At 40.3% G+C, this 19,443-nt stretch overlaps 1 protein-coding gene across 1 annotated transcript in view; it reads right to left on the bottom strand.

The window, feature by feature from the left end:
• The window catches only part of RAB3C (RAB3C, member RAS oncogene family), a 125,615-nt gene that overhangs the window by 4,191 nt on the left and 101,981 nt on the right, over nt 1–19,443 (bottom strand). Inside the window, exon 3 of the mRNA XM_009894267.1 lies at nt 8,314–8,438. Within this exon, the coding sequence (XP_009892569.1) occupies nt 8,314–8,438 (125 nt within the window). The remainder of the gene's footprint in view (nt 1–8,313; nt 8,439–19,443) is intronic.

Below are 19,443 nucleotides of genomic sequence, written 5' to 3'. Positions count from 1 at the left end.
GTATTGACTTAAGGAAAGATGGCAAGCTACAGAGCATTAGAGCAGCAGGGACCAGCCAGGACACCTGCATGCTGATGTTGTTCACCTGGTGATCTATAACGCACAGAGAGCAGTTTAGGTAGCCACCCTGAAACACATGGAGAGCCTGAATTACTTTGTTCCCTCTCTGCCTCACACTTGTTTTGGCTCTGCAGAGGCTCCTTTATCAATGCTCATTAACACTTGTTTATGCCTGCTTTCGAAAAGTAAGGAAGAAATAAAAAGACAGAAAGGAAGACCATATGCAAAGGGAAGAACACTCTGCACCCTGTCATCTTCCTGAGAAAATGTGACATCAAGAGAAGACGCTAGCTAGAAAATTTTAAACACAGTTCCACAGACAACACAGACAAGAGCTACGTTAATATTTTACCAGCTGATGAGGAAGACTTTCTGGTTTCAGAGTGTTTGTCCACAACCAAGACAATTTTATTTAAAACCTCTGATGTTATGTTTAACAGATGTCCTCAAGGGTGTGTTCCTGCAATAACTATCCTTCCTTGAAGACAAGCTTGAACTGTGATCCTTAGTGCTGCTCTTGCCAGTGTCCTGTTCAATCCAGTATTTTGAAGAGAGGAAGGAGACTGCAATGTCAGAGCAAGAAGTGGCTGAACGAAGCTGCTCCCTTTGTAACACAGCAGTATACAAAAAGCAAAATCTAGCAAGCCATGGGTATGAATCCTTTAATAATGTCATAGTATATAAAGGAGAGGAGCTAATTATACAATGGTTTAGGTTGGAAGGGACCTTGACGATCATTGAGTTCCAACTCCCCTGCCATAGGCAGGGACACCTCCCACTAGACCAGGTTGCTCAAAGCCCCATCCAGCCTGGCCTTGAACACCTCCAGGGATGGGGCCTCAACAACCTCTCGGGTCAACCTGTCCCAGTGCCTTACAACCCTCAAAGTGAAAAACTTCTTCCTAACGTTTAATCTAAACCTGCCCTCTTCCAGTTTAAAGCCATTCCCCCCTCGTCCTATCACTCCATGCCCTAGTAAAAAGTCCTTCCCCAGCTCTCCTGTAGGCCCCCTTTAGGTACTGAAAGGCCGCAATAAGGACTCCCCAGAGCCTTCTCTTCTCCAGGTTGAACAGCCCCAACTCTCTCAGCCTCTCCTCATAGGAGAGGTGCTCCAGCCCTCAGATCATCTTTGTGGCCCTCCTCTGGACCTGCTCCAGCAGGTCCATGTCCTTCTTATGTTGGGGGTTCCAGAGCCCCCTTGTTTGATGCCTTGTTTTCTTGGATTTGCATCCTGTGGGCAGTTCTGAGGGGGGACTGGCAGGCACTTACCTTCTTGCCTACTGTGAATAGCGTCTAATGTAGTTTGCATTCACATTGCAGGCTGTCAGTCAAGGCAATTGCAAGACCTTTCTCTTCTGCTCAGTTGCCCACTTCCTCAGAACTTTTAATATCTTTGAGATCTCTACCCCTCTCTCAAAGACAGACACACATTGGGCTGAAAGTAGCTTGTGACCATTGCTGTTCTTCAAAGTATCTTCTACATCTGCAATTATGGTAGCAGATCTAGTTACACTGTGCTCTGCTTTGTAGACCTCTGCTGTCCAAACAAGCCCAAGGGGGGGACTAGATTAAGAAAAGTATTAAAACAACATTAATCTCCTGAATAGGACTTTGCCAATATTAGCCTAGCAAAGAGCAGTGCTTTAGCACAATTCTGGATACGTCTAGTGCAAAGATTGCTAACAGAAATGCTAAGATATTTATCCAACCTTTAGGGTGGTCAAACTTATTAAAAAAAAAAAAAAGCTGAATGGGGACTCTCAGCTGTGACAGAACAGACAGACTTGAGGAGCAGTTACTGGCAAGGCTCTAGCAGACACCTTCTTTTCCAGTCTTTCAGAACAGAAGGTTTCCATACAAATCCCAGTTGTACTGATTTTGATTGTGGCTTCCAGATACCTTTTAAATGAGTGCATTTGGGCAATAAATTAGATTCCTGGCAAATAATTTCTTTTTTGTTTGTTTACATGAGACATTTGGTAGGCAGACACAATCCCTTGCTTCTCATTGTCATTAAGTAACTTTCGTGTAATGCAGCTCCAAGTGTGTGAAAGCAATGGCAGGTTGGCATTTCTCCCCTGTAAAAAATCATCCTGGGGACAGGAGTCTTTATTTGCTCTGGCAATACCCTGTGTGTGTTGTAACTAAACAGAAGACTCTGGTGTTTGTCAGTGCTGTCAGCCTGTCTCCTTCCTCTGGCACTAACGTTTGCCCTTTAAAAAGAGCTAAAAAGTGGTGAAGGGGGGAACTATGAACAGGCATGTTCCTGCACAACCCAATTATTTTCATTTTTAATGCAAAAAGTTTGACGCAGCCATATGTCCATGCTCTCAGAGCTGCTGGTGACCCTGCCTTCTGTGCCACAGCCTCCAGCCAGCCACGGAGGGAAAACAGAACAGCAAGTTCTAGCAAGCCGTGTACTGAGGTGCCAATTCCCTATTGACTCCCAATTTAGATGCCAAAATTAGACCCCTAAAAATGCCTCTTCAACTGCTTCCTCAACTCACAGATGCCTAATACCCACAGTGTACCCACAGAATCCTAATGTACAGATTAACACCAAGGGCTCACACCCCAAGGCAAGTGAAGGTTCGCTCCTGTCCTGACGCTGGGGAGCTGCTGTCTTGTGCCCCAGCCCTGGCAGGAGTCAGAAACCAGTCGTGTTCCTGCCCCATCTCAGCAGCAGACCTGTTCTGGCAGGCTTGGTCAGATCACACAGAAGTGCTGGACATCAAATTGCACCCTGTATAAGCACACAACACTGACAAACGCTCTGCTTTCAGGCTTGCTGGGGTGCTAAATGAGTTTAATTTGAAGAAATCTAATCACCCCTGCATCGTTTCTCTGGCATCTCCCCAGCACAACCATCATGCACATACATGCCTGAGCCAAGAACAAAATGAAAACGGAGTAGGCAAGGCAGGCTGATTTTGGTTTGAAGTGAAAAATTTTCTTCTTGTTTTTGGCAGAATTTATTTTCAAAGCACTCAGAATCAAGAGAAGGAAAGAAAGAAAAAAGGTGAAAATAAAGACTTTAAGGAAGAAATGGCCCAAAAGAAATAAGAAGAGAAAGGACGGAGCAGTGAAAACCACCCCAAAATATGCAAAATAAGGTATGTGTTAAAATCTGAACGGTAAAATGACTACCTCTCTGAGTGACAAGCCGTGGACTTGTACTTAAGCCTCGGGCACTGGTGATGCTGGGGCACATAGCATTAAGATCCCTTTGCAGGTGCCCTGAATGCAGCGTTGAGGGCTGGCTTCTGTTGGCCCTTGCAGAAGGGACTGTGGGAGCTCACCCAGAAAGGGCCTGTTTCATTTTGTTTTCTGACGTTGGTTGGTGTCCTCTGGGAGAGACAGTGTGCCAGGATATGTTTAGAAAGCAGGTGGGTGCACCCTAAGGCACGCTCAGATGTGCTGGATGCCCCCAGCCACACATGACCCCAGGTGGCAGAGTGTAAGAAATGTGGAGGCACCAAAAATCTGATGGGAAGGGCACTACCCTGAAAACTGCTGGACAGAACATAGAGCCAGAGGCAGATTTTAGCAGGACATCAGACTAGAAGATCACCAGAGGTCCCTTCCAGCCAACATTTCTAGAATACAACAGCTCTGCTTCCCAGAGCCTTAACCAACCTGAGCCAAGAAAGTGGGACAGAACAAACAGGATCTTACAGAAAAGGTGGACAGATGTTTGCAGCAGAACTTGCAGTATTGACCTAGTACCTGGTGCAGCATGAGAACAACAGGCACTATTTGGACCTATGGCAGGATTATGCTTTTGCAAAAACCTTGAGGGGAGAGCTGGTCTTGAAGATAGAAATTACTCTGTAACGGTAGTACTTGCAATTAAAAACTAATGAGTGTTGAAATAAATTGTAGCACACACATAGCAAATAGGAGTTGTACAGAAGCACATGAGCAACTGAAGAAATAAAACCGTGTACCTTATTTGTATGCACAGCAAAATGTCATAAATGAATGGAGAAACTGCATGTCAAACTACATATGCAACTGTCCATTTGAAAGTGCAGTTACTCAGTCTATTCAAAGCTCTGTGCACACCTCGGCCCGCTAACCCTTTGTCAGAATGTAGATCACAATACATCATACAGACCACAAATAAAAGAAACCAAGAAATTCATGCCATCTGTGAGTCATTTTTTTTAGTTTCTCTTCTGACAAGTGACACCAAACTTTTATGAACATATGAAGCTTTGAACTCAGCAGAAATGCATGAGATGAATATGTCAGAACAGCTGTATGAGTAAGGCAGCTGGTGAGTCTGCATACATTTTGCTTGCAAGAAGTTTCAAGCCTTTTTTACTAAAATGCTTTGAAGTGTGTAAGTGCTGACTATATTGGGGTTTCACTCAACAGCCAATGCATGTAATGCTTAGAGCAAACATTCATGAAGAGACAAAATAGCATAAGAATTATGTTCCACACCTTTTTTTTTTTTTGTAGTGATCAGTGAGAAAACTTGATTAAATGTGTTTGCTGTGATTCCTATGTCAATATTAACATTACATTAATTGGTCCTTTCTACTGGCTGGTTTGTCACATTTCTATATTTTCTCGGTATGATGTCTCTGTGAGGTAGTTACGTGACTCAGCTGAATGTATTTGATCCTGTCTGTTTTTACCTCATTTTGACATTACTCTTTTAATGATGCTAATATGTTAAACAACCATGAACTAATTTCTGGACAAAGGATATACCACTTACAAAAAGTACTGAATAGAGTGACAAAGAATGTCACAATGACATGGAATGTCATGGAATGCCCATGACAAGGACATTCAGCCTGGAGTATAGTGAGGGGGTATGACAGACGTATCTGAAACCAATGGTGTTGCAGAGCAGGTAACAGCAAACAATTTTTCCCTGCTTCTCAGAACATAACAGTGAAGAAACATCAGGTAAAACTAGCAAGTGGCTAATTCAAAGCAGAAGCAGATAACTCAGATAAACTGCATATTTAAAGGATGTCATAGATGGTAAGATTTTATATGATTTCAAAGACATCATTGGACAAGTCTATGCAAAAAAATCATGAAAGGACTATTGAATATAAGAATACTGCCTTTGGTTCATGAGACCCATGAACATACTTTGCTACAGGGAAAGTATCACTGTTTTTTGCCCTTTTATACCTTTCACAAGGCACCTACTTCTGGCCATTACTGTAGGTAAGGTAGTAATCTGCTTGCAGCTATGATCTGTGACGGTATCGCCAGTGTCATGCCCTATGTCATTAACAAAAAACTTTAAAAACATCAAAAACAGAAATGAGCCAAATCCTGTCTTCATAATCATTCTGTTAATTTCCCTTCAAGGTCAGATCTGGTTTTCTTAACCATTTTGTCTCCCCTTTGTGAACTTCCATCAGTTTTATGAGGGAGGTACTCGGAACCACCACAGGATACTTGAATAGTTTAGCCAGACCTTCACAGGTAACGAGGCCTACTGCTGGTTGATCTAAACCACTTGTTTGGGTTACAATCAAATAAACCAGCACTGAGATTTAAAGAAATGATTGATTACACCTTGTTAATAAAATTGAAGCTCACACTTTTCAAAGAGGTTAGCAGCCACAAAAGAGGCACAATTTTCCGATAACACTGTTCTCAAAACGACACCGTGTTTCCTGGGGGGTTAAATGCCCAGTGCTCTTTTTGACCTTTTGAAAACCCAGCCCAAAATGTACATGTATTCATTTTCTCAGTGACTTCAAATAAACTAGGGTTGAGAATAAAACCACACTGAGAACAGTGTGTTTCACAATGCGTTTGTTGTACAGCACTTGTGTTGTGCTTGCTTGTAATTGTGGCTGTAATCAATGTTGCAGATCATGGCATTCAAAGGGCCCACAGTCTTAAAATGTCTTGGTGGACACAAAAATCTATATTGTTATTTTTAAAACTTACCCGCAAGAGATGTTATCAACTCATTGGCAGAGACAGAAAAGAAAGTCCCAAATGTTTGACACAACTTGTGCCCTTCAAACTGTCCAACATGGCCAGAGTGCTTACTAAAATTCAGGGAAACTCGTTCTGCTTTCCCTGACACCACCTCCCACAACCTCTGAGCAGATTTAAGAAATGATTGCAGCTGTACAGAAAACATATAAACATTTGTGCATGCAGTCTGAGTACAGTAAATGACATACTGGATCAGAGCCACAATTTATCCAATACAATAATCTGCCCTTGAGATAGCCACAGGACTTATATCTGAGAAAGGAAAACCCCAGAGCAGATAAAGATGGGAATAGAGGATAATCCGCTTCCATAAAGATTGAATTCTAAATCCCAGGAGTTAGAGTTTGCTCTAAAGCCTGAAACATGAGTTTTGATATCTATCTCATTACTTTTTTTTTCTTTTTTGCAAGCATTGGTTATTACAGCTGACAATTCCTGACTTTACAACATGCAAAGTTCCTTTGTCTTGCTAAACTCATGACCTTGGGGATTCCTTGTCAACTTACTGCATTAATCTTTCTATAGGAACATAGTCCAGGAATAGAAATTCAGATTAGTCATGTGACTTAAAAAAAAATCTTCAAACTCTACATTGCAAATTTAGGTTTATTGCCAGACATTTAAGTGCCTGGGCTAAAAATGGGGTAGAAGTATAGTTACTTTTATTTCATGTTTTTCTCCGTTGAATACACTTTCCTAGCTTCTGTCAAAATGAATAAATATTAGAAGTGCTTACAGAGGGAACAATATTTTATAGAAATATATACAATGTCACAGGTATTTCTGCAAGAAAAATACCCTCTGTTAAAGCAGGTGTAATGGCAACCGTTTTGGTGGTGTTGTAAAGAGTTTTAGAGACTCAGTTCTTCACAAATGTCAGCTTTTTTTCTGGACCCAACCTGCTGGTAAATCTTTTCTGTCACCTTTGAAGGACTAATTTATGGTCATTTTTATGTACACTTTCGAGGTGTGCTTTTACACATATGCAATGCTTATTTAGACAAATGTGACAGGAAGATACGTTATTCTGATGAAAATAATTACCAGGACAAGCAATTGTACAACTAGTAAAATTATTTAAAAAAAATAAGGTCAGCGAGCTGTGAATATACGTAAGTTAAGAACCACCAGCATGGGATTAGATCCAGCACAGGTGGTATACTGTGAAATGCCACCATCTCCCTCCGTTTTCCACACAGTTATGCCTATAACACCCTTTGCACTAAACACCTACATAGGAATAGTGATGAGATCTTAGTTACACACGTGTTCACTAGACTGAGACTTTAGCTTTTAAAAATAATAACAAACCCATGCACGGTACAGCAAAGAAATTGACCTCCAATGATATCAGGATTTGATTTGCACACCTGCTGAGCATGCTCTCCAGAGATCAGCAAATTTGAAGGAAAAAAAAGGCCGGGTAGTAGTATTATGATGATGGTTTGGAGATTTTCCATTACAGTTTGGCGAGTGTGACCTCAAAAACATTTCATGGTATGAAAGGATATCACTGCTTGGCAAAACCAGAAAGAACAGAGTTGTTCACAGCTCTGTAATTTTCTGCGTGGGAAACATTTGCCTCCCTGAGGGAGACTTTATGAAACAGAGGTTCATGTTATTTACACCTGTTTAAATGTGCAGTAGGTCAACTGTTAGCAGTGGGAGTTGGATATTGGCATCTTTCTGTTTTGAATTATTGGTATTAGAAATCATAACCCAAATGTTCTAAACTTGCAAAAAGGTCTAGGGTTTTTTTGAGTAAGCTATTTTTTCTATCTCTCCACTCCTTTTTTTTTTTTGTTGGATTGTTTGTGTGTTTTTTAATTTTTTCCTGCCTATAGCTATAACTATCTAAACATATTGTATATATACAGACACGCCTAATCTTGCTTCGTATCACAAAGGCCATAGCGTACTTCCTATCTAAGAAGCAGCATAAGGGATGTTTTATCAGATATATCTTTAGTCTAGGCCAGCCTCTGAGCCAGCACTGGTCTCGTGGACACTTTTAGATGACAGACATGTCACAGCTCTGCGTAAGGTCATCCGTGGACACATGTCCATTCTAATGATGTTACATTGTTAGTGATATCAACAAGGACAGTTCAGACCTCAGCCTGCAGAAACAAAAGGGAGGCAGTGTATGACTATTCCTTTACCGTAAATGTATCACAAACGTTTCATTACCAGTACTGCAGCAATTAATGACATTACTTTGTGCATTCTCACAGGCAATCATAATGCTTTTGTCATTTCTTTTCTTACCAAGTTGCTCTGCTAAATGTTTGCCTCTCTCAGTGAAGATTACCCGTTCATCCTCCATGTCACATTTGTTACTAACCAAAATAAAATGGGCGTTATCCCAAGAGTATATTTTGATTTGAGTTGACCTTAAAAGAGAGACACAGAGAGAGAGAGAGAAGTCAAAGCAAAGCAAATTCCCCCTAGATAAATTTCAAACAGAATTTTAACAAGACAAAAAAGACAATACTGATTTTGACATCTAGAATAACATGATTCTGTTTAATTCTGGACTTAAAATAAACTAAGGATTATCTGTCAGGAATTATTATCACAGGAATAATATCAACACAGATTTTACTTTTGCGTGTTAAAACAAGACCATCTTTCAATATTTTCTCCTGCCTTTGACATTCTTCCTATATTTTTAGAAAGAAGTGGTGACGCTTTCTCCCACACAATTAAAAAAAGTATTTTTGCATTTTAATGCAAACCTTATCATCTAAAACCAGGTCTTTGAAACAAAATCAACAGTTTATTAACTTCTTATCTTTCACCTTTTAAAATCAGTATCTAAATTTATCAGCAAAACTTCAAAGCCATTCTGTCTTCCTCCTGTTTTTTCTCTCCAGCATGTTCCACTATATGTCCTTGACCTACCAGGACGACAGCAACATTTACATTGTGCATTAAGCCATGGACAGAGGCTGAGTTTGAACTTCAATTTACCTTCCATTTACATTATACAAGCCCTAACCATGACTACAGCTGAACCGGAGTATCTGAGGCCTTGAAACACCATGGGATCTTGAGTGCTGGTGGTGAAAGAGCTTACTCTGCAAAGCTCTCTTCTGCAATTTGAGTGTGATGCAGCTAATGGGCAACTTAGGAGCACACTCATAGCACGTCTCAGTTGCTGACTGCCACCACTCTGTTGATACTGACACCTGCTCTGTATGATGGGAAGCTCCATGTCCTGGCTCCAGGATCAGTCACAAGTGATGCTACTGGCTATCACTTTCTGAGAGCAGTACCCGCCTTTGAAGGTAATGCAGGGTGTAGCAAGCTTACTCCAAGCACTTAGCCTTTGCCTTGGACTTGTGACGATGTCTGGCATTAGGCTCCAAGTCAAGTGCTTGGTAGGATATAAATATTTCTTCTGTTCCCGTATGATCAATGAAGAGAAAAAAAGATGTAGAGCATCTCTCTCTTTGTCTCCCCCCCTGCCCCCTCCCTTGGACAATACAGGGTGCTTAGAAAAACTACACTGGAATAGAAACTAACCTGTTTAACTACACATTTACGAGAAGGTGCTCTGTTGTGTATCAGGGCCATAGGTCTTGGTGAGAGAAGATGAAATAGCTTCAAAAATCTGTCACCTAAGTGTTTTGGAAACCGGTCTGTGTGGGTCCTAAATTCACTAGTGTCGCCTTCTCATCGCACAGCTGTTATCTCTATATATTCAGATCCCTCTCTGCAAAATGTTTCATGCACAGAAAAGATCATGATGTAGTCTGACAGCCATTTCTAGTGAAAGACAGAAAAATGATCAAACCTCCCCAGCTGGCTTTGTTTATTGCAAGACCACAGGGATGGACATGGGCAAAAACTGCTACAGCTATCTTTGTAACCTTGGGTCCAATGCCAATGCCCACAGGCCCAGACTCTCCAGCATGAGTCAAAGCACATTTGAGCCATGTGTGGTGGGTTTGCAGTGCGGGGCAGAGGAATTTAAGGGGAAAGATCACACTGCCCTTAGGGTTGTTTTACTTGATCAGAATGACCAAAAGGAAACTGAAGAAAGCCCCAGGCATTTTGTGCTAGCTACAGATTGTTCCCTTGGGTCTGTCTAGATCTTTCCTTCAAGAAATGGACACTGTGCTATTTTAAATCTGTTTTATAGTAATTTGAGTAGGCGATCATAAGGTACTGTGACCGAAGCAGAGGTCAGACTCCCCTGTACACTTGCATTTTACTAAGGATACAATTGCTCAGAAAAAAAGGCACTGAGCATTCATTTTGGCAGAAATGTTCTTTTGGAACCATGCTGAGTTCTTCTGGAATTTGTGGTTAAGCAAAATAGATTTTTTTTTTTTTTTTTTTTTTTTTTTTTTTTTTTTTTTTTTTTAACCAGAAATACATTTGTCACCATAGCAACTTTGCAAATGCTAGTAGCTCAAACGTCAGAGGATGTTAGTCCATTAAGGACTGTAAAAGAGCTTAGCTTTGAAAAGCTATGAGTTGGGGGTCAATTTGTTCCCCTTCTGTCATCGGGAAATTGAATATGATTCAAAAGCAAAATATACATTAAAAATATTAAGCTTTACAGATGGAATTACTTGGATATTCTGCAAAGGTGAAATATAAGAAATTGATGAATGAAAAAATACAACCTTGAGAAATATCATTACACCAGTGTAAAGAAAATTCATTCAGCCTTGTTTTGCCGACTTTCACATCAGAGCCTTACATGAGTTTTTTTGCTTAAGAATGTAACCCCCTTCATTTTACCACAGGAAGATGTGATTTTTCATTCTATGAACTATGAATCTGTGTATTCAAATGCTTCTAATCACCAAAGTGACTTATTTTATTCTTAGACTTTTTTATCTGGTTTGCTTATGTCTTATCTTCTACTTATAAATAACTTTTAAGCAACAAGAAAAGAGATCACGTCCTTGATAATAATTCCAAAGACTTATGTTTTGCAAAAGACTCTGTAGTGCAAAAAAACAACTGACTGACTGTGAAAGCCAGTCAAATGTATCCCCACCCAACCCCACATCAGTAGGAGCTTGGATTCAAAGAATATAATAGGCTTATCACTGTTATGTTCTTTTAGACATACATTTCCACTAATGGTTTCTGTAGATTTTGCTTCCCACAATTCACCACAAACCCCAACACACAGGTCATTAAAAAAAGAGATTTTGCTGTTCCTTGCATATATGACCTTTCAAATGACTGAGGCTTCCTAATAATCCAAAACACAAACCATTGTCCTTGTAAAGAACTTTAGCCTCAGGAAGAATGAAGACATGAAAAGGCAAAGCTGATGTTTGCAGAAAGCTGAATACAGCAATTCTTGTTCAGTCTCAGTGACGTGTATGTCAACAGTAATTTACCCTGTAAATCTTTCACATTCTAGTTGTATGGTAGGCAGTCAATCTGCAACATGCCTGAATTTTTATAATATATAGACACCAGAGGGGCAGATTAATGCAGTAGTTCAATGATCCGTTACTTTCAGTGATCAACACAAGAGTTGTTCTCTCTGTACTGCAATTCTGACATATTCCTTAACAGAAAACAGCACTTGCTGAATGCTAACTAAAGCAATACTATTTGCCCATCTCAAAACAGTGCTGTATTTTCCACTGCTGGTTCAAAGTACTGTAAAGTTACATCAATAAATCTCCAAAAGAGTTTTGGACTACCATGACAGAGGACTGACAAAGATAAAATGGAGGCTTTTTTCCTTTGTTTGATGGAATAAAATACTTGTGAAGAAACTGTTCAAAACACAGTTTTCTGTCTTGAACACAAAAATCCTACTTTGTTTGAAATGAACCCTAAGGAAAAAGCGAAGTTAAAACAGTTCACACTGGCATATGTCCACATGCGCACTGCTTCAGTATTATCCTGCTACCTAGTTCTGCTCCTAGGAAATGCCTTGTAATACCTGATAGTTCACAAAATATTCTTCTGAAAATATTGCTTTTTAGTTCAACAGAGTATAATGAGATTTTGTATTGCTGCCATTTCTAATGCTGTCATTTACTGAATGAGAGAATAAAACCGGTGTTGCCTAGGCAAAACTATCCACTGTTACCTCATCTTTCAAGAGCACACAGATTTCAAAGTGCATATTACAATGCTTGAAATGGTGAACACATCATTATAAAGACCAAAGACTCTATTATCATGCACTACCACCCTCCAAGTCTGCCAAAAAAATTAAATGTCAGTCCTGGTTATAACCAAGCATAGTGAAATGCACCTTCATGTCAGAGAGAAAGCAGTAGGTAAAAGGCATACGTTGCAGCACATTATCTTTTGGGAAAAGATCAGGTATAAGCTTAAAGGTCTACATCTATTCTCAGGTAAGACTCTGCTTGAGGTCTATAAAAGAATCAGTTTAATAAAGAACTTGGTTCCAGCAGGAAGACTGAAACCAACCATCAAAGAGCAAAACTTTCAAAGAAGCAGGAGACTAACCTTCGTGCAGCAGTGTGACCCTGCACCTCTGAACACGCAAGAGCTTCAAGTTTGTCCAGGCAACAACAGTGGGATGTCTGTGCATGCTCATTTGGGCAGTTTACAAGGAGTATTGCACAGCATGATGAAGTGGGGTTCAAAAATACCCAGACCCAGCTGGCTGAGGTAGATGACATGCTGGAAGCCAAGGTAGCTAGCACAGAACAATATCAGAGCACTGCTGTGACGTTACTGTTGTGCAAACTAGCTTGTTCACACTAAATCATGTGATAAAAGCTCACCTGCACATCTACAAAGGAGCACAGAGAGACAATGGCAGGTGGGAGAGCCCAAATAACATCCTGGCCCTGGCTGCTTCCAGGTCTATGACAAGAGCCATCAGTCTGTCAAAAGCCCACATCCACAAACCCAGAGGAGCACAGGGGCACAAAGGAAGGTGAGAACCCAAACTAAGGACTCAGGGGAAAGGACACCACATCCAGCTACCTCCCAGGGCTGTCCCAGGAGAGCCTCAGGCCCACTGTCCATGTGTGAAACTTGTCACCACGGGTCAAAACAGGAGGCTTGTATGTGCAGGTACCGGCAAGTGGGGCAACTGGGATCCAGGAGCTGCTACTGGGCAGACTTAGTGTACAAGCCAAGCTGATGGAGGGACCCACACTGTATATATGTCTACACATACATCTATATTCCCACTAGTGGACCTCCATGCTGCTCTGCCAGTGAGGGGAGCAGGATGAGGCTGTTGGTGCTGTTTGTGTTTGTGGGAGTGCTGTGTGTGTCCGTCAGATCTGTGCGGCTGGCCGTGTATGTACGCATACATGTGCACATGTACATGTGTGTGTTGTGTGCACATGCCTGCTGGGGATACAACTTCAGCCTCACTACTGGTTGGACCTGGGGCATGGAGACACAGCAGCCTCGCCTCTCGCCAGCTGTCAGATCCAGTGTTTTATACTTTCCCCTGAGATTCCAGACTTAACTTGGCTATGCCTGTGTAGCACTGCATTGTACTATGGCGAAACTGCCACAGAAGCCATTATCTGCCACTTGTTGTACTTAATACATTTCAGGCTGCACCCACTGATTACCATACCTTTGTGTTCCCTCCAAATGTATCTCTAGAGGATCACCTTTTACTACCTCATATATGTCCAGAACAAACGTTAATCTAACCAGGAATAGTCTCTAGTATATTCTCACCCACAGACAGCAAGGATAGCAAACAAATACATACAATAAAGATATGCCCATAGAGTAAATATATCAGGAATATGAACTTCTAGACACAGCTGCAATCTATGCACTACTGTTTGGATCTAGAGCCCTCCAAGGATTCCTGCCATCCCTAGAGGGGCTAGCTTCTATGGGCTTTTTAGATGAATTACGTAGTAAGTCACATGCACTGACAGAAGAGAACCATCCTAATGCAAATGCTCCAGAGAGGGCCATGTATAATGTTTATTCCAGCAAGTACAGGGAACATGTTGTACTTCTGATGTTCTGGTTTCAGAAATGAGTATGCAATTAAGTGGACTGCAACATCTTGCCAAGAAAACAACTACAAAAAAACCAAACAAACCAAAAAAAAAAAAAAGAACAAAAAACCCGCAAACCAATCCAAAACCAAGTTAACAAAACCTCTACCAAAACCTTTTTATTTTTTGAAGTTATGTTGAGTTCACTCAATGATCCTTAAAATTCTCCCATCTCTGTCTCCAGCATGGTGCCTTCAAAGCTCATTAGCTGAATTATCAGGGGGCACAGTGTAGTGATGGGATTTGGGGTGGAGTCCAGGTTATCTATTCTTGAACTTTCTCAGTTTATTTAAGTATTTGGTGAGAAGGAGTGTCAGAGAAACAGCTATGAGTTTGGGTGTGTGTCCAAAAGCATTCAGTGCCCCCAGTTGAACTTCCTCTTATTTGCAAGTGAGCATGCCAAATGCCTGGTTACCTCCAAGCAGGAAGGCTTGCTTTCCAGTATTTTCAGGAGACATAATTTTCCTTCTGTAATTAAGGCAATGGAGGGTATCTTTCTGCCCTTCTCCTAGTCCTCATCCTATGATGCAGGAAGGTATGGTACAGCTCTCTCCAACCCCTGACACAGACTTGGATGGTAAGGGGAACTTTTGCCATTCCCATCTTTTCAGGGGATGGGATTTTGTCAGGAGCCCTTTCCCACCATCCTTGTCCATCAGGAGCTCTGGCACTCTCCCCATTCAAGCCATCTTTTCCACAGGGTGAGTCTGAGGTCCACTTCATACTACCAAGTGTCTTCTATACTTCAGTGTGTACCATATGCTCCATTCCTTTCCCCATGCCCTCCTTGATGTCTCCTAAACCCTTGTTATACCCAGCAATCCTGATAGGTTATGTGCCTTAGGAATGCTCCTGTATCTTGGAGTTTCCCGTTTCCTCTCTCTATCCCACTCATCTTGGGGATATGATGGGGATGGGGCCTATACAGGATTATTCTATACAGCATGTTAAATCATTGCCATGCTCAATCTTGATGGCCATTTGGAAACTGTCTCTGTACCAGCTGCTCTGCCTTTGGCACTCAGACCCTGCCACAGGGAGAGCTGGGGGAGAGGTGGTCTCAGGCTTTCCATCAGTTCTCCAATAAATCATCCACTGTTAGAGGGAGACGAGCCATCCAAAATGTATAAACCTACCAATCAAAAACCCCAACTCAACTTTCTGATTGGGATTTTGAACACAGTGCCATGGTGAAAAATTCGAAACATTCTGAGCAAAAACAAGATAGAAGAGTCCTGGAGTACTTGCATACTAGCTGTTTTGTAGCCATGGTTACCGGCATAGTTGGAATATACTAGAAACAATTAGTAATAACACAAGTAATAATAAAATCAATATTGTAATATTTGACAGACTTTAGTTGAACTGATGAGCAGCTGGGAGCATACACAGCCCCAAGAAATAGAAGTAGCTCTGAGAAACAGCTCAGGATCTTTCCTCCGTTACTGACAAGAAAGATCTGGATATTCTCAACTTTTAAACTCAAACTATTGCTACTCATTTCATCATTCTGGCATGCTCCAGCTGAGGGCCACAAAAGCTCAATGATTATGGCTAATACAAACTCTTTTACCTCTTGCACTTATGAACTCCTTTACAATTATTGAAGCAATTACTGAAAACCAAGAAAAGCAATCAATAAAGGAAATAATTATCAAAATAGAAAGCTGAGGTAGATGAATCTATGACAGGAATGGGAAAATTGCACCTTGGTCCTTCTCATTGAGGATTTAAATCTAGTGGATGTCCTAGCATCTCCACTCCTACTCAGAATAAATGACATATACTGAATCTGGGATGCTTATTTTCAGTGATGGTACCAGCACCTGATGACTGCAAGTGCTTATTAACACATGATAGAGAATAGACTAAGATGTCCCAGCAACAGTGGAGTATTGAACATGGATGGAGGGGTGGCAAAGAAGGGGAAAAAATGAACAAAAATTTCTTCCGTCCTCAGTATCACAAAGGAGTAAGGGAAAAGGATTTGTGGAGAAGCAGATGTAACAGCAAAAATAGGATATACTAACCTCTTTAATCTTGCAACAGGCTGGCATATATGAATATTGGCCAGGACTGACTGTATGTGATGTGTCAGCTTTTGTTTATACAATATTATGTTTTCTGTCTAGATTGAAGCGCACACGAACTGAAAAAGGCCTTATGATTGTGAAATAAGATGATATTGAAGAAACCAGAAGAATATCAATGACTCATCACTTCCTTCTGAGAGGCTTTATCTTCCTTGTGCAGAGCCAAAAAGTGCACATCACGCAATGAAAGGCTACACGTTTAACCTTCCCTTGGAGGAAGATAAATTGATGATGCAGAAGCTGTATGACAGGTGTGACACTAACAAATTTCTGGTTCATTTTCAGCCAGAAGGTTAGTCAAAATGAACACTACCCAGAGCATCACAGCTTTTCAGTGTTCTGGCAGGAATTGCATCTACTTTAAGGAAAATAAATTTGGATTTGCCAGTGAACAAAACAGAAAAGCTACCTTAACAGAAGATTCCACTACAAGTTTCTGAGGCCATAATTCCATTTTGGAAAACCACGTGCCATATTTCAGTTTTGACAGGTTTTAAAGATATCCAAAATTAATCCAGTTCTTTTGGAAGTTAAAACTGAGCTAATCTTTATTGGATACATTTTCATAACATTATGCAAAGAAGTATGACATATCATTTTGCAAGAAGTTTAGTTACTCAAAAAAAAAAAGAAAAAAAAGGAGAGAACAGCTAAAGATGTAAGAGCTGATATTCTCCATGTGTTTACGACATTTATTCTTATGTAAGTATCTTAGTGATAATACATTACAATAACTGTAATGAGGAAGTATATACTCGCTCAATAATGTACCCGCTTCGGAGTGCCCTGGGTCTGCATTTAACACAAGGCAACAAGAACTGACATGGCATTGATAACTACATAATTCTGTACAGTCTCTAAGATGGGAGGTAGGCATCACAGAGATTCATCAATCAGAATTTTCTTTCTTTCTAATCAACCATTTCTATCTGTTCTTACCTTGCACACGGAAGTGCCTTCCCATCCAGAATCCTCTGCTGAGTACTTTATTGAATTACATTTCATTTTTAATGTAATATAATTTTCTTAATAGTCCATGAATTGGCTTTGGTGCCTTTTCCATACAGTGCTGTTTCAAATAAGACTACTAAGTGTCTGTTGTTGTCAGATTATTTTCTGACACTAAAATGTAAATCTGCTGGATAATGGTATATAGTATCAAATGAATATATTGTGGGCAACAGACAATCATGTTCAAACTGTAATTCTTACGTATGTCCCTTTAGCTGGAGTTACAGTAAAGGACTAGAAGCCTGCAAGGCATACTTATTTTGTATTAAGCAGATTGCAGATGTCCTTAATTTTTTCATCGTTGGCACAATCTCTGCATCCTGCTTTCTTCCCAGCTGTCAAATACACCTTGAAACTACTTTCCAATACCACTCTAGCAGGAGCCCAATTATGCACTTACTACCTGACAAATATAAAAAAAAAAAAGAAAAAAAAAGGGAAAAAAGGTTGTGGTCTAAGTTAGTACTGTACTTTGTATCCCTCCTCCCTGGCACCTCCTGTGCCTGAGCTCTGATGGCTATCTCTTCAGAAGAAAAGCCCACCAGGTGAGATGTTTTCCTCTACCTGCATAGCCGGCATGCTGCAGCTGGCACTTAAACAGCTGGCAGTAAGTCCAAGAACAGCCTTAGGCAGATAAAGGTCCTGACACATAGTATGTCACCCTGACATTGCACACCCTGGAGGCTTTTTTGATATGGAGGCAGATGACAGAATACTCATACTGAAGCTCTTGACCTAGTCCTGGGCAAGGTGGACTTCGGCTGAAGGTGTGCAGAATTAATGAAAGACATTAAATTCCCTGTTGAAATCAACTCTTTTTCTTTCCTTTTCTGACATGTAGTGTAATCTTCTTTTCCAGGGTTTTTGTATGGAAAAGCTGAATAGATGTTCACACAGACAGTGGAGAAGCGACATCAAATACTGTATTAGCTATTATGGGCAGAGAGAACTTCCAACGTACTTCCTTGTATTTTGTGTCATGGTAAAACAATATAAAATACATTTCAATATTTAATTCTTATTCACAGTAGTAAAAAATCCTCTCCTACAACAAGGTTTACTTACAAGCAGGCCAACTAATATAACACATTTTTCACAGTGGGACACAGTAACGACACATGTTAATGAAGAGTTTTTATGTCATGTATAATGCCGCAAGCTGTGTCATACTGTGGGAAGTGATTTAGCAACTCACCACACAGACAAAAGGCTGTACATTTTCATTTTCTCCCCACTGAGAAACCTGCCATTAAATTACCATCCTTCAAAGCTACTACTACACATGCACAGTGCATACAATCATCAAAAATTAGGGTTTGAAAGAAGATGGAAAAAGGTATTTACAGGAAAATAATATTCATAGAAACAATAAAAGGCCACATACAGTCTGCACTTGCACATCTTTGACTATCCCTATCGTTTCATGTTCCAGATGCTTCCAAATAAATGATCCTGTTAATCACCAATTTATGTTGATTGCACAGACTGTCACTGGAACTCCGACTAATGACCCTAATCAATACAGCTGATCCTAACTCTTATGTTTGAAAAACATAGCTGTGAAATAAGGGAGTATTGAAGCCATTTACTAAAGTAACTGCAGCATCTGTTTGAGTGTATTACACTTTTAAGTAAATGAGCAATTTGCTGTCACTTAAAAATATATTTTTTGCTTGCCATTTTGTATTGATATATATATATGAGGAAACAGATACAGACACATATGCATGTGTCCTCACATTTGCTGTTTTTCTTTCTTACAGTGATGTGGTTTTGATAATTAAAAAAAAAAAAGAAAAAGATAATTAAGCAAGCAATATGCTGAGCAAGCCTTTTGCTTGTATCTAATACTTCCATCTTCACTGCACCCGCATTGGTCCCTTAACACTGGACTATACTACTCTGCCGAAGAGCCTCTCTTGCACTTCTGGGGTTATCTATTAGCCTCTCGCCTTCAGCCCCACAGAGCACAGCAATGGCATAGTAGTAAAGAGTAAATAGAGCACAGCATTGGAAGTAGTAAAGTTTTTACAGGCATAGTCAAGTTCTTTTTGTTTACCATAATATTGATAGTTCTGTAGCTATAACACATTTTTTCCCCTTTTTGTCTCTTAAATAGCATTCCAGATTCGCATTTGCAATATATATGGCAAGTATCTGGCAACAAGATTTTAGGGAACTTTTCTTTAAAAAATTGTCCTGGATTGACCCTGACTTTTTACTGTCATATCTCATTATGAAATTCATTATATATTTGTGGTTATTAATCCCGTTCTGCCTGTTTTGCCAGGAAT

Source organism: Charadrius vociferus, unplaced genomic scaffold, assembly GCF_000708025.1.
Source record: "Charadrius vociferus isolate BGI_N301 unplaced genomic scaffold, ASM70802v2 scaffold731, whole genome shotgun sequence".
NCBI classification, from domain to species: Eukaryota; Metazoa; Chordata; class Aves; order Charadriiformes; family Charadriidae; genus Charadrius; species Charadrius vociferus.
Note: the sequence above shows the minus strand (reverse complement) of the source record. Positions and strands in the feature narration are given on the sequence as shown.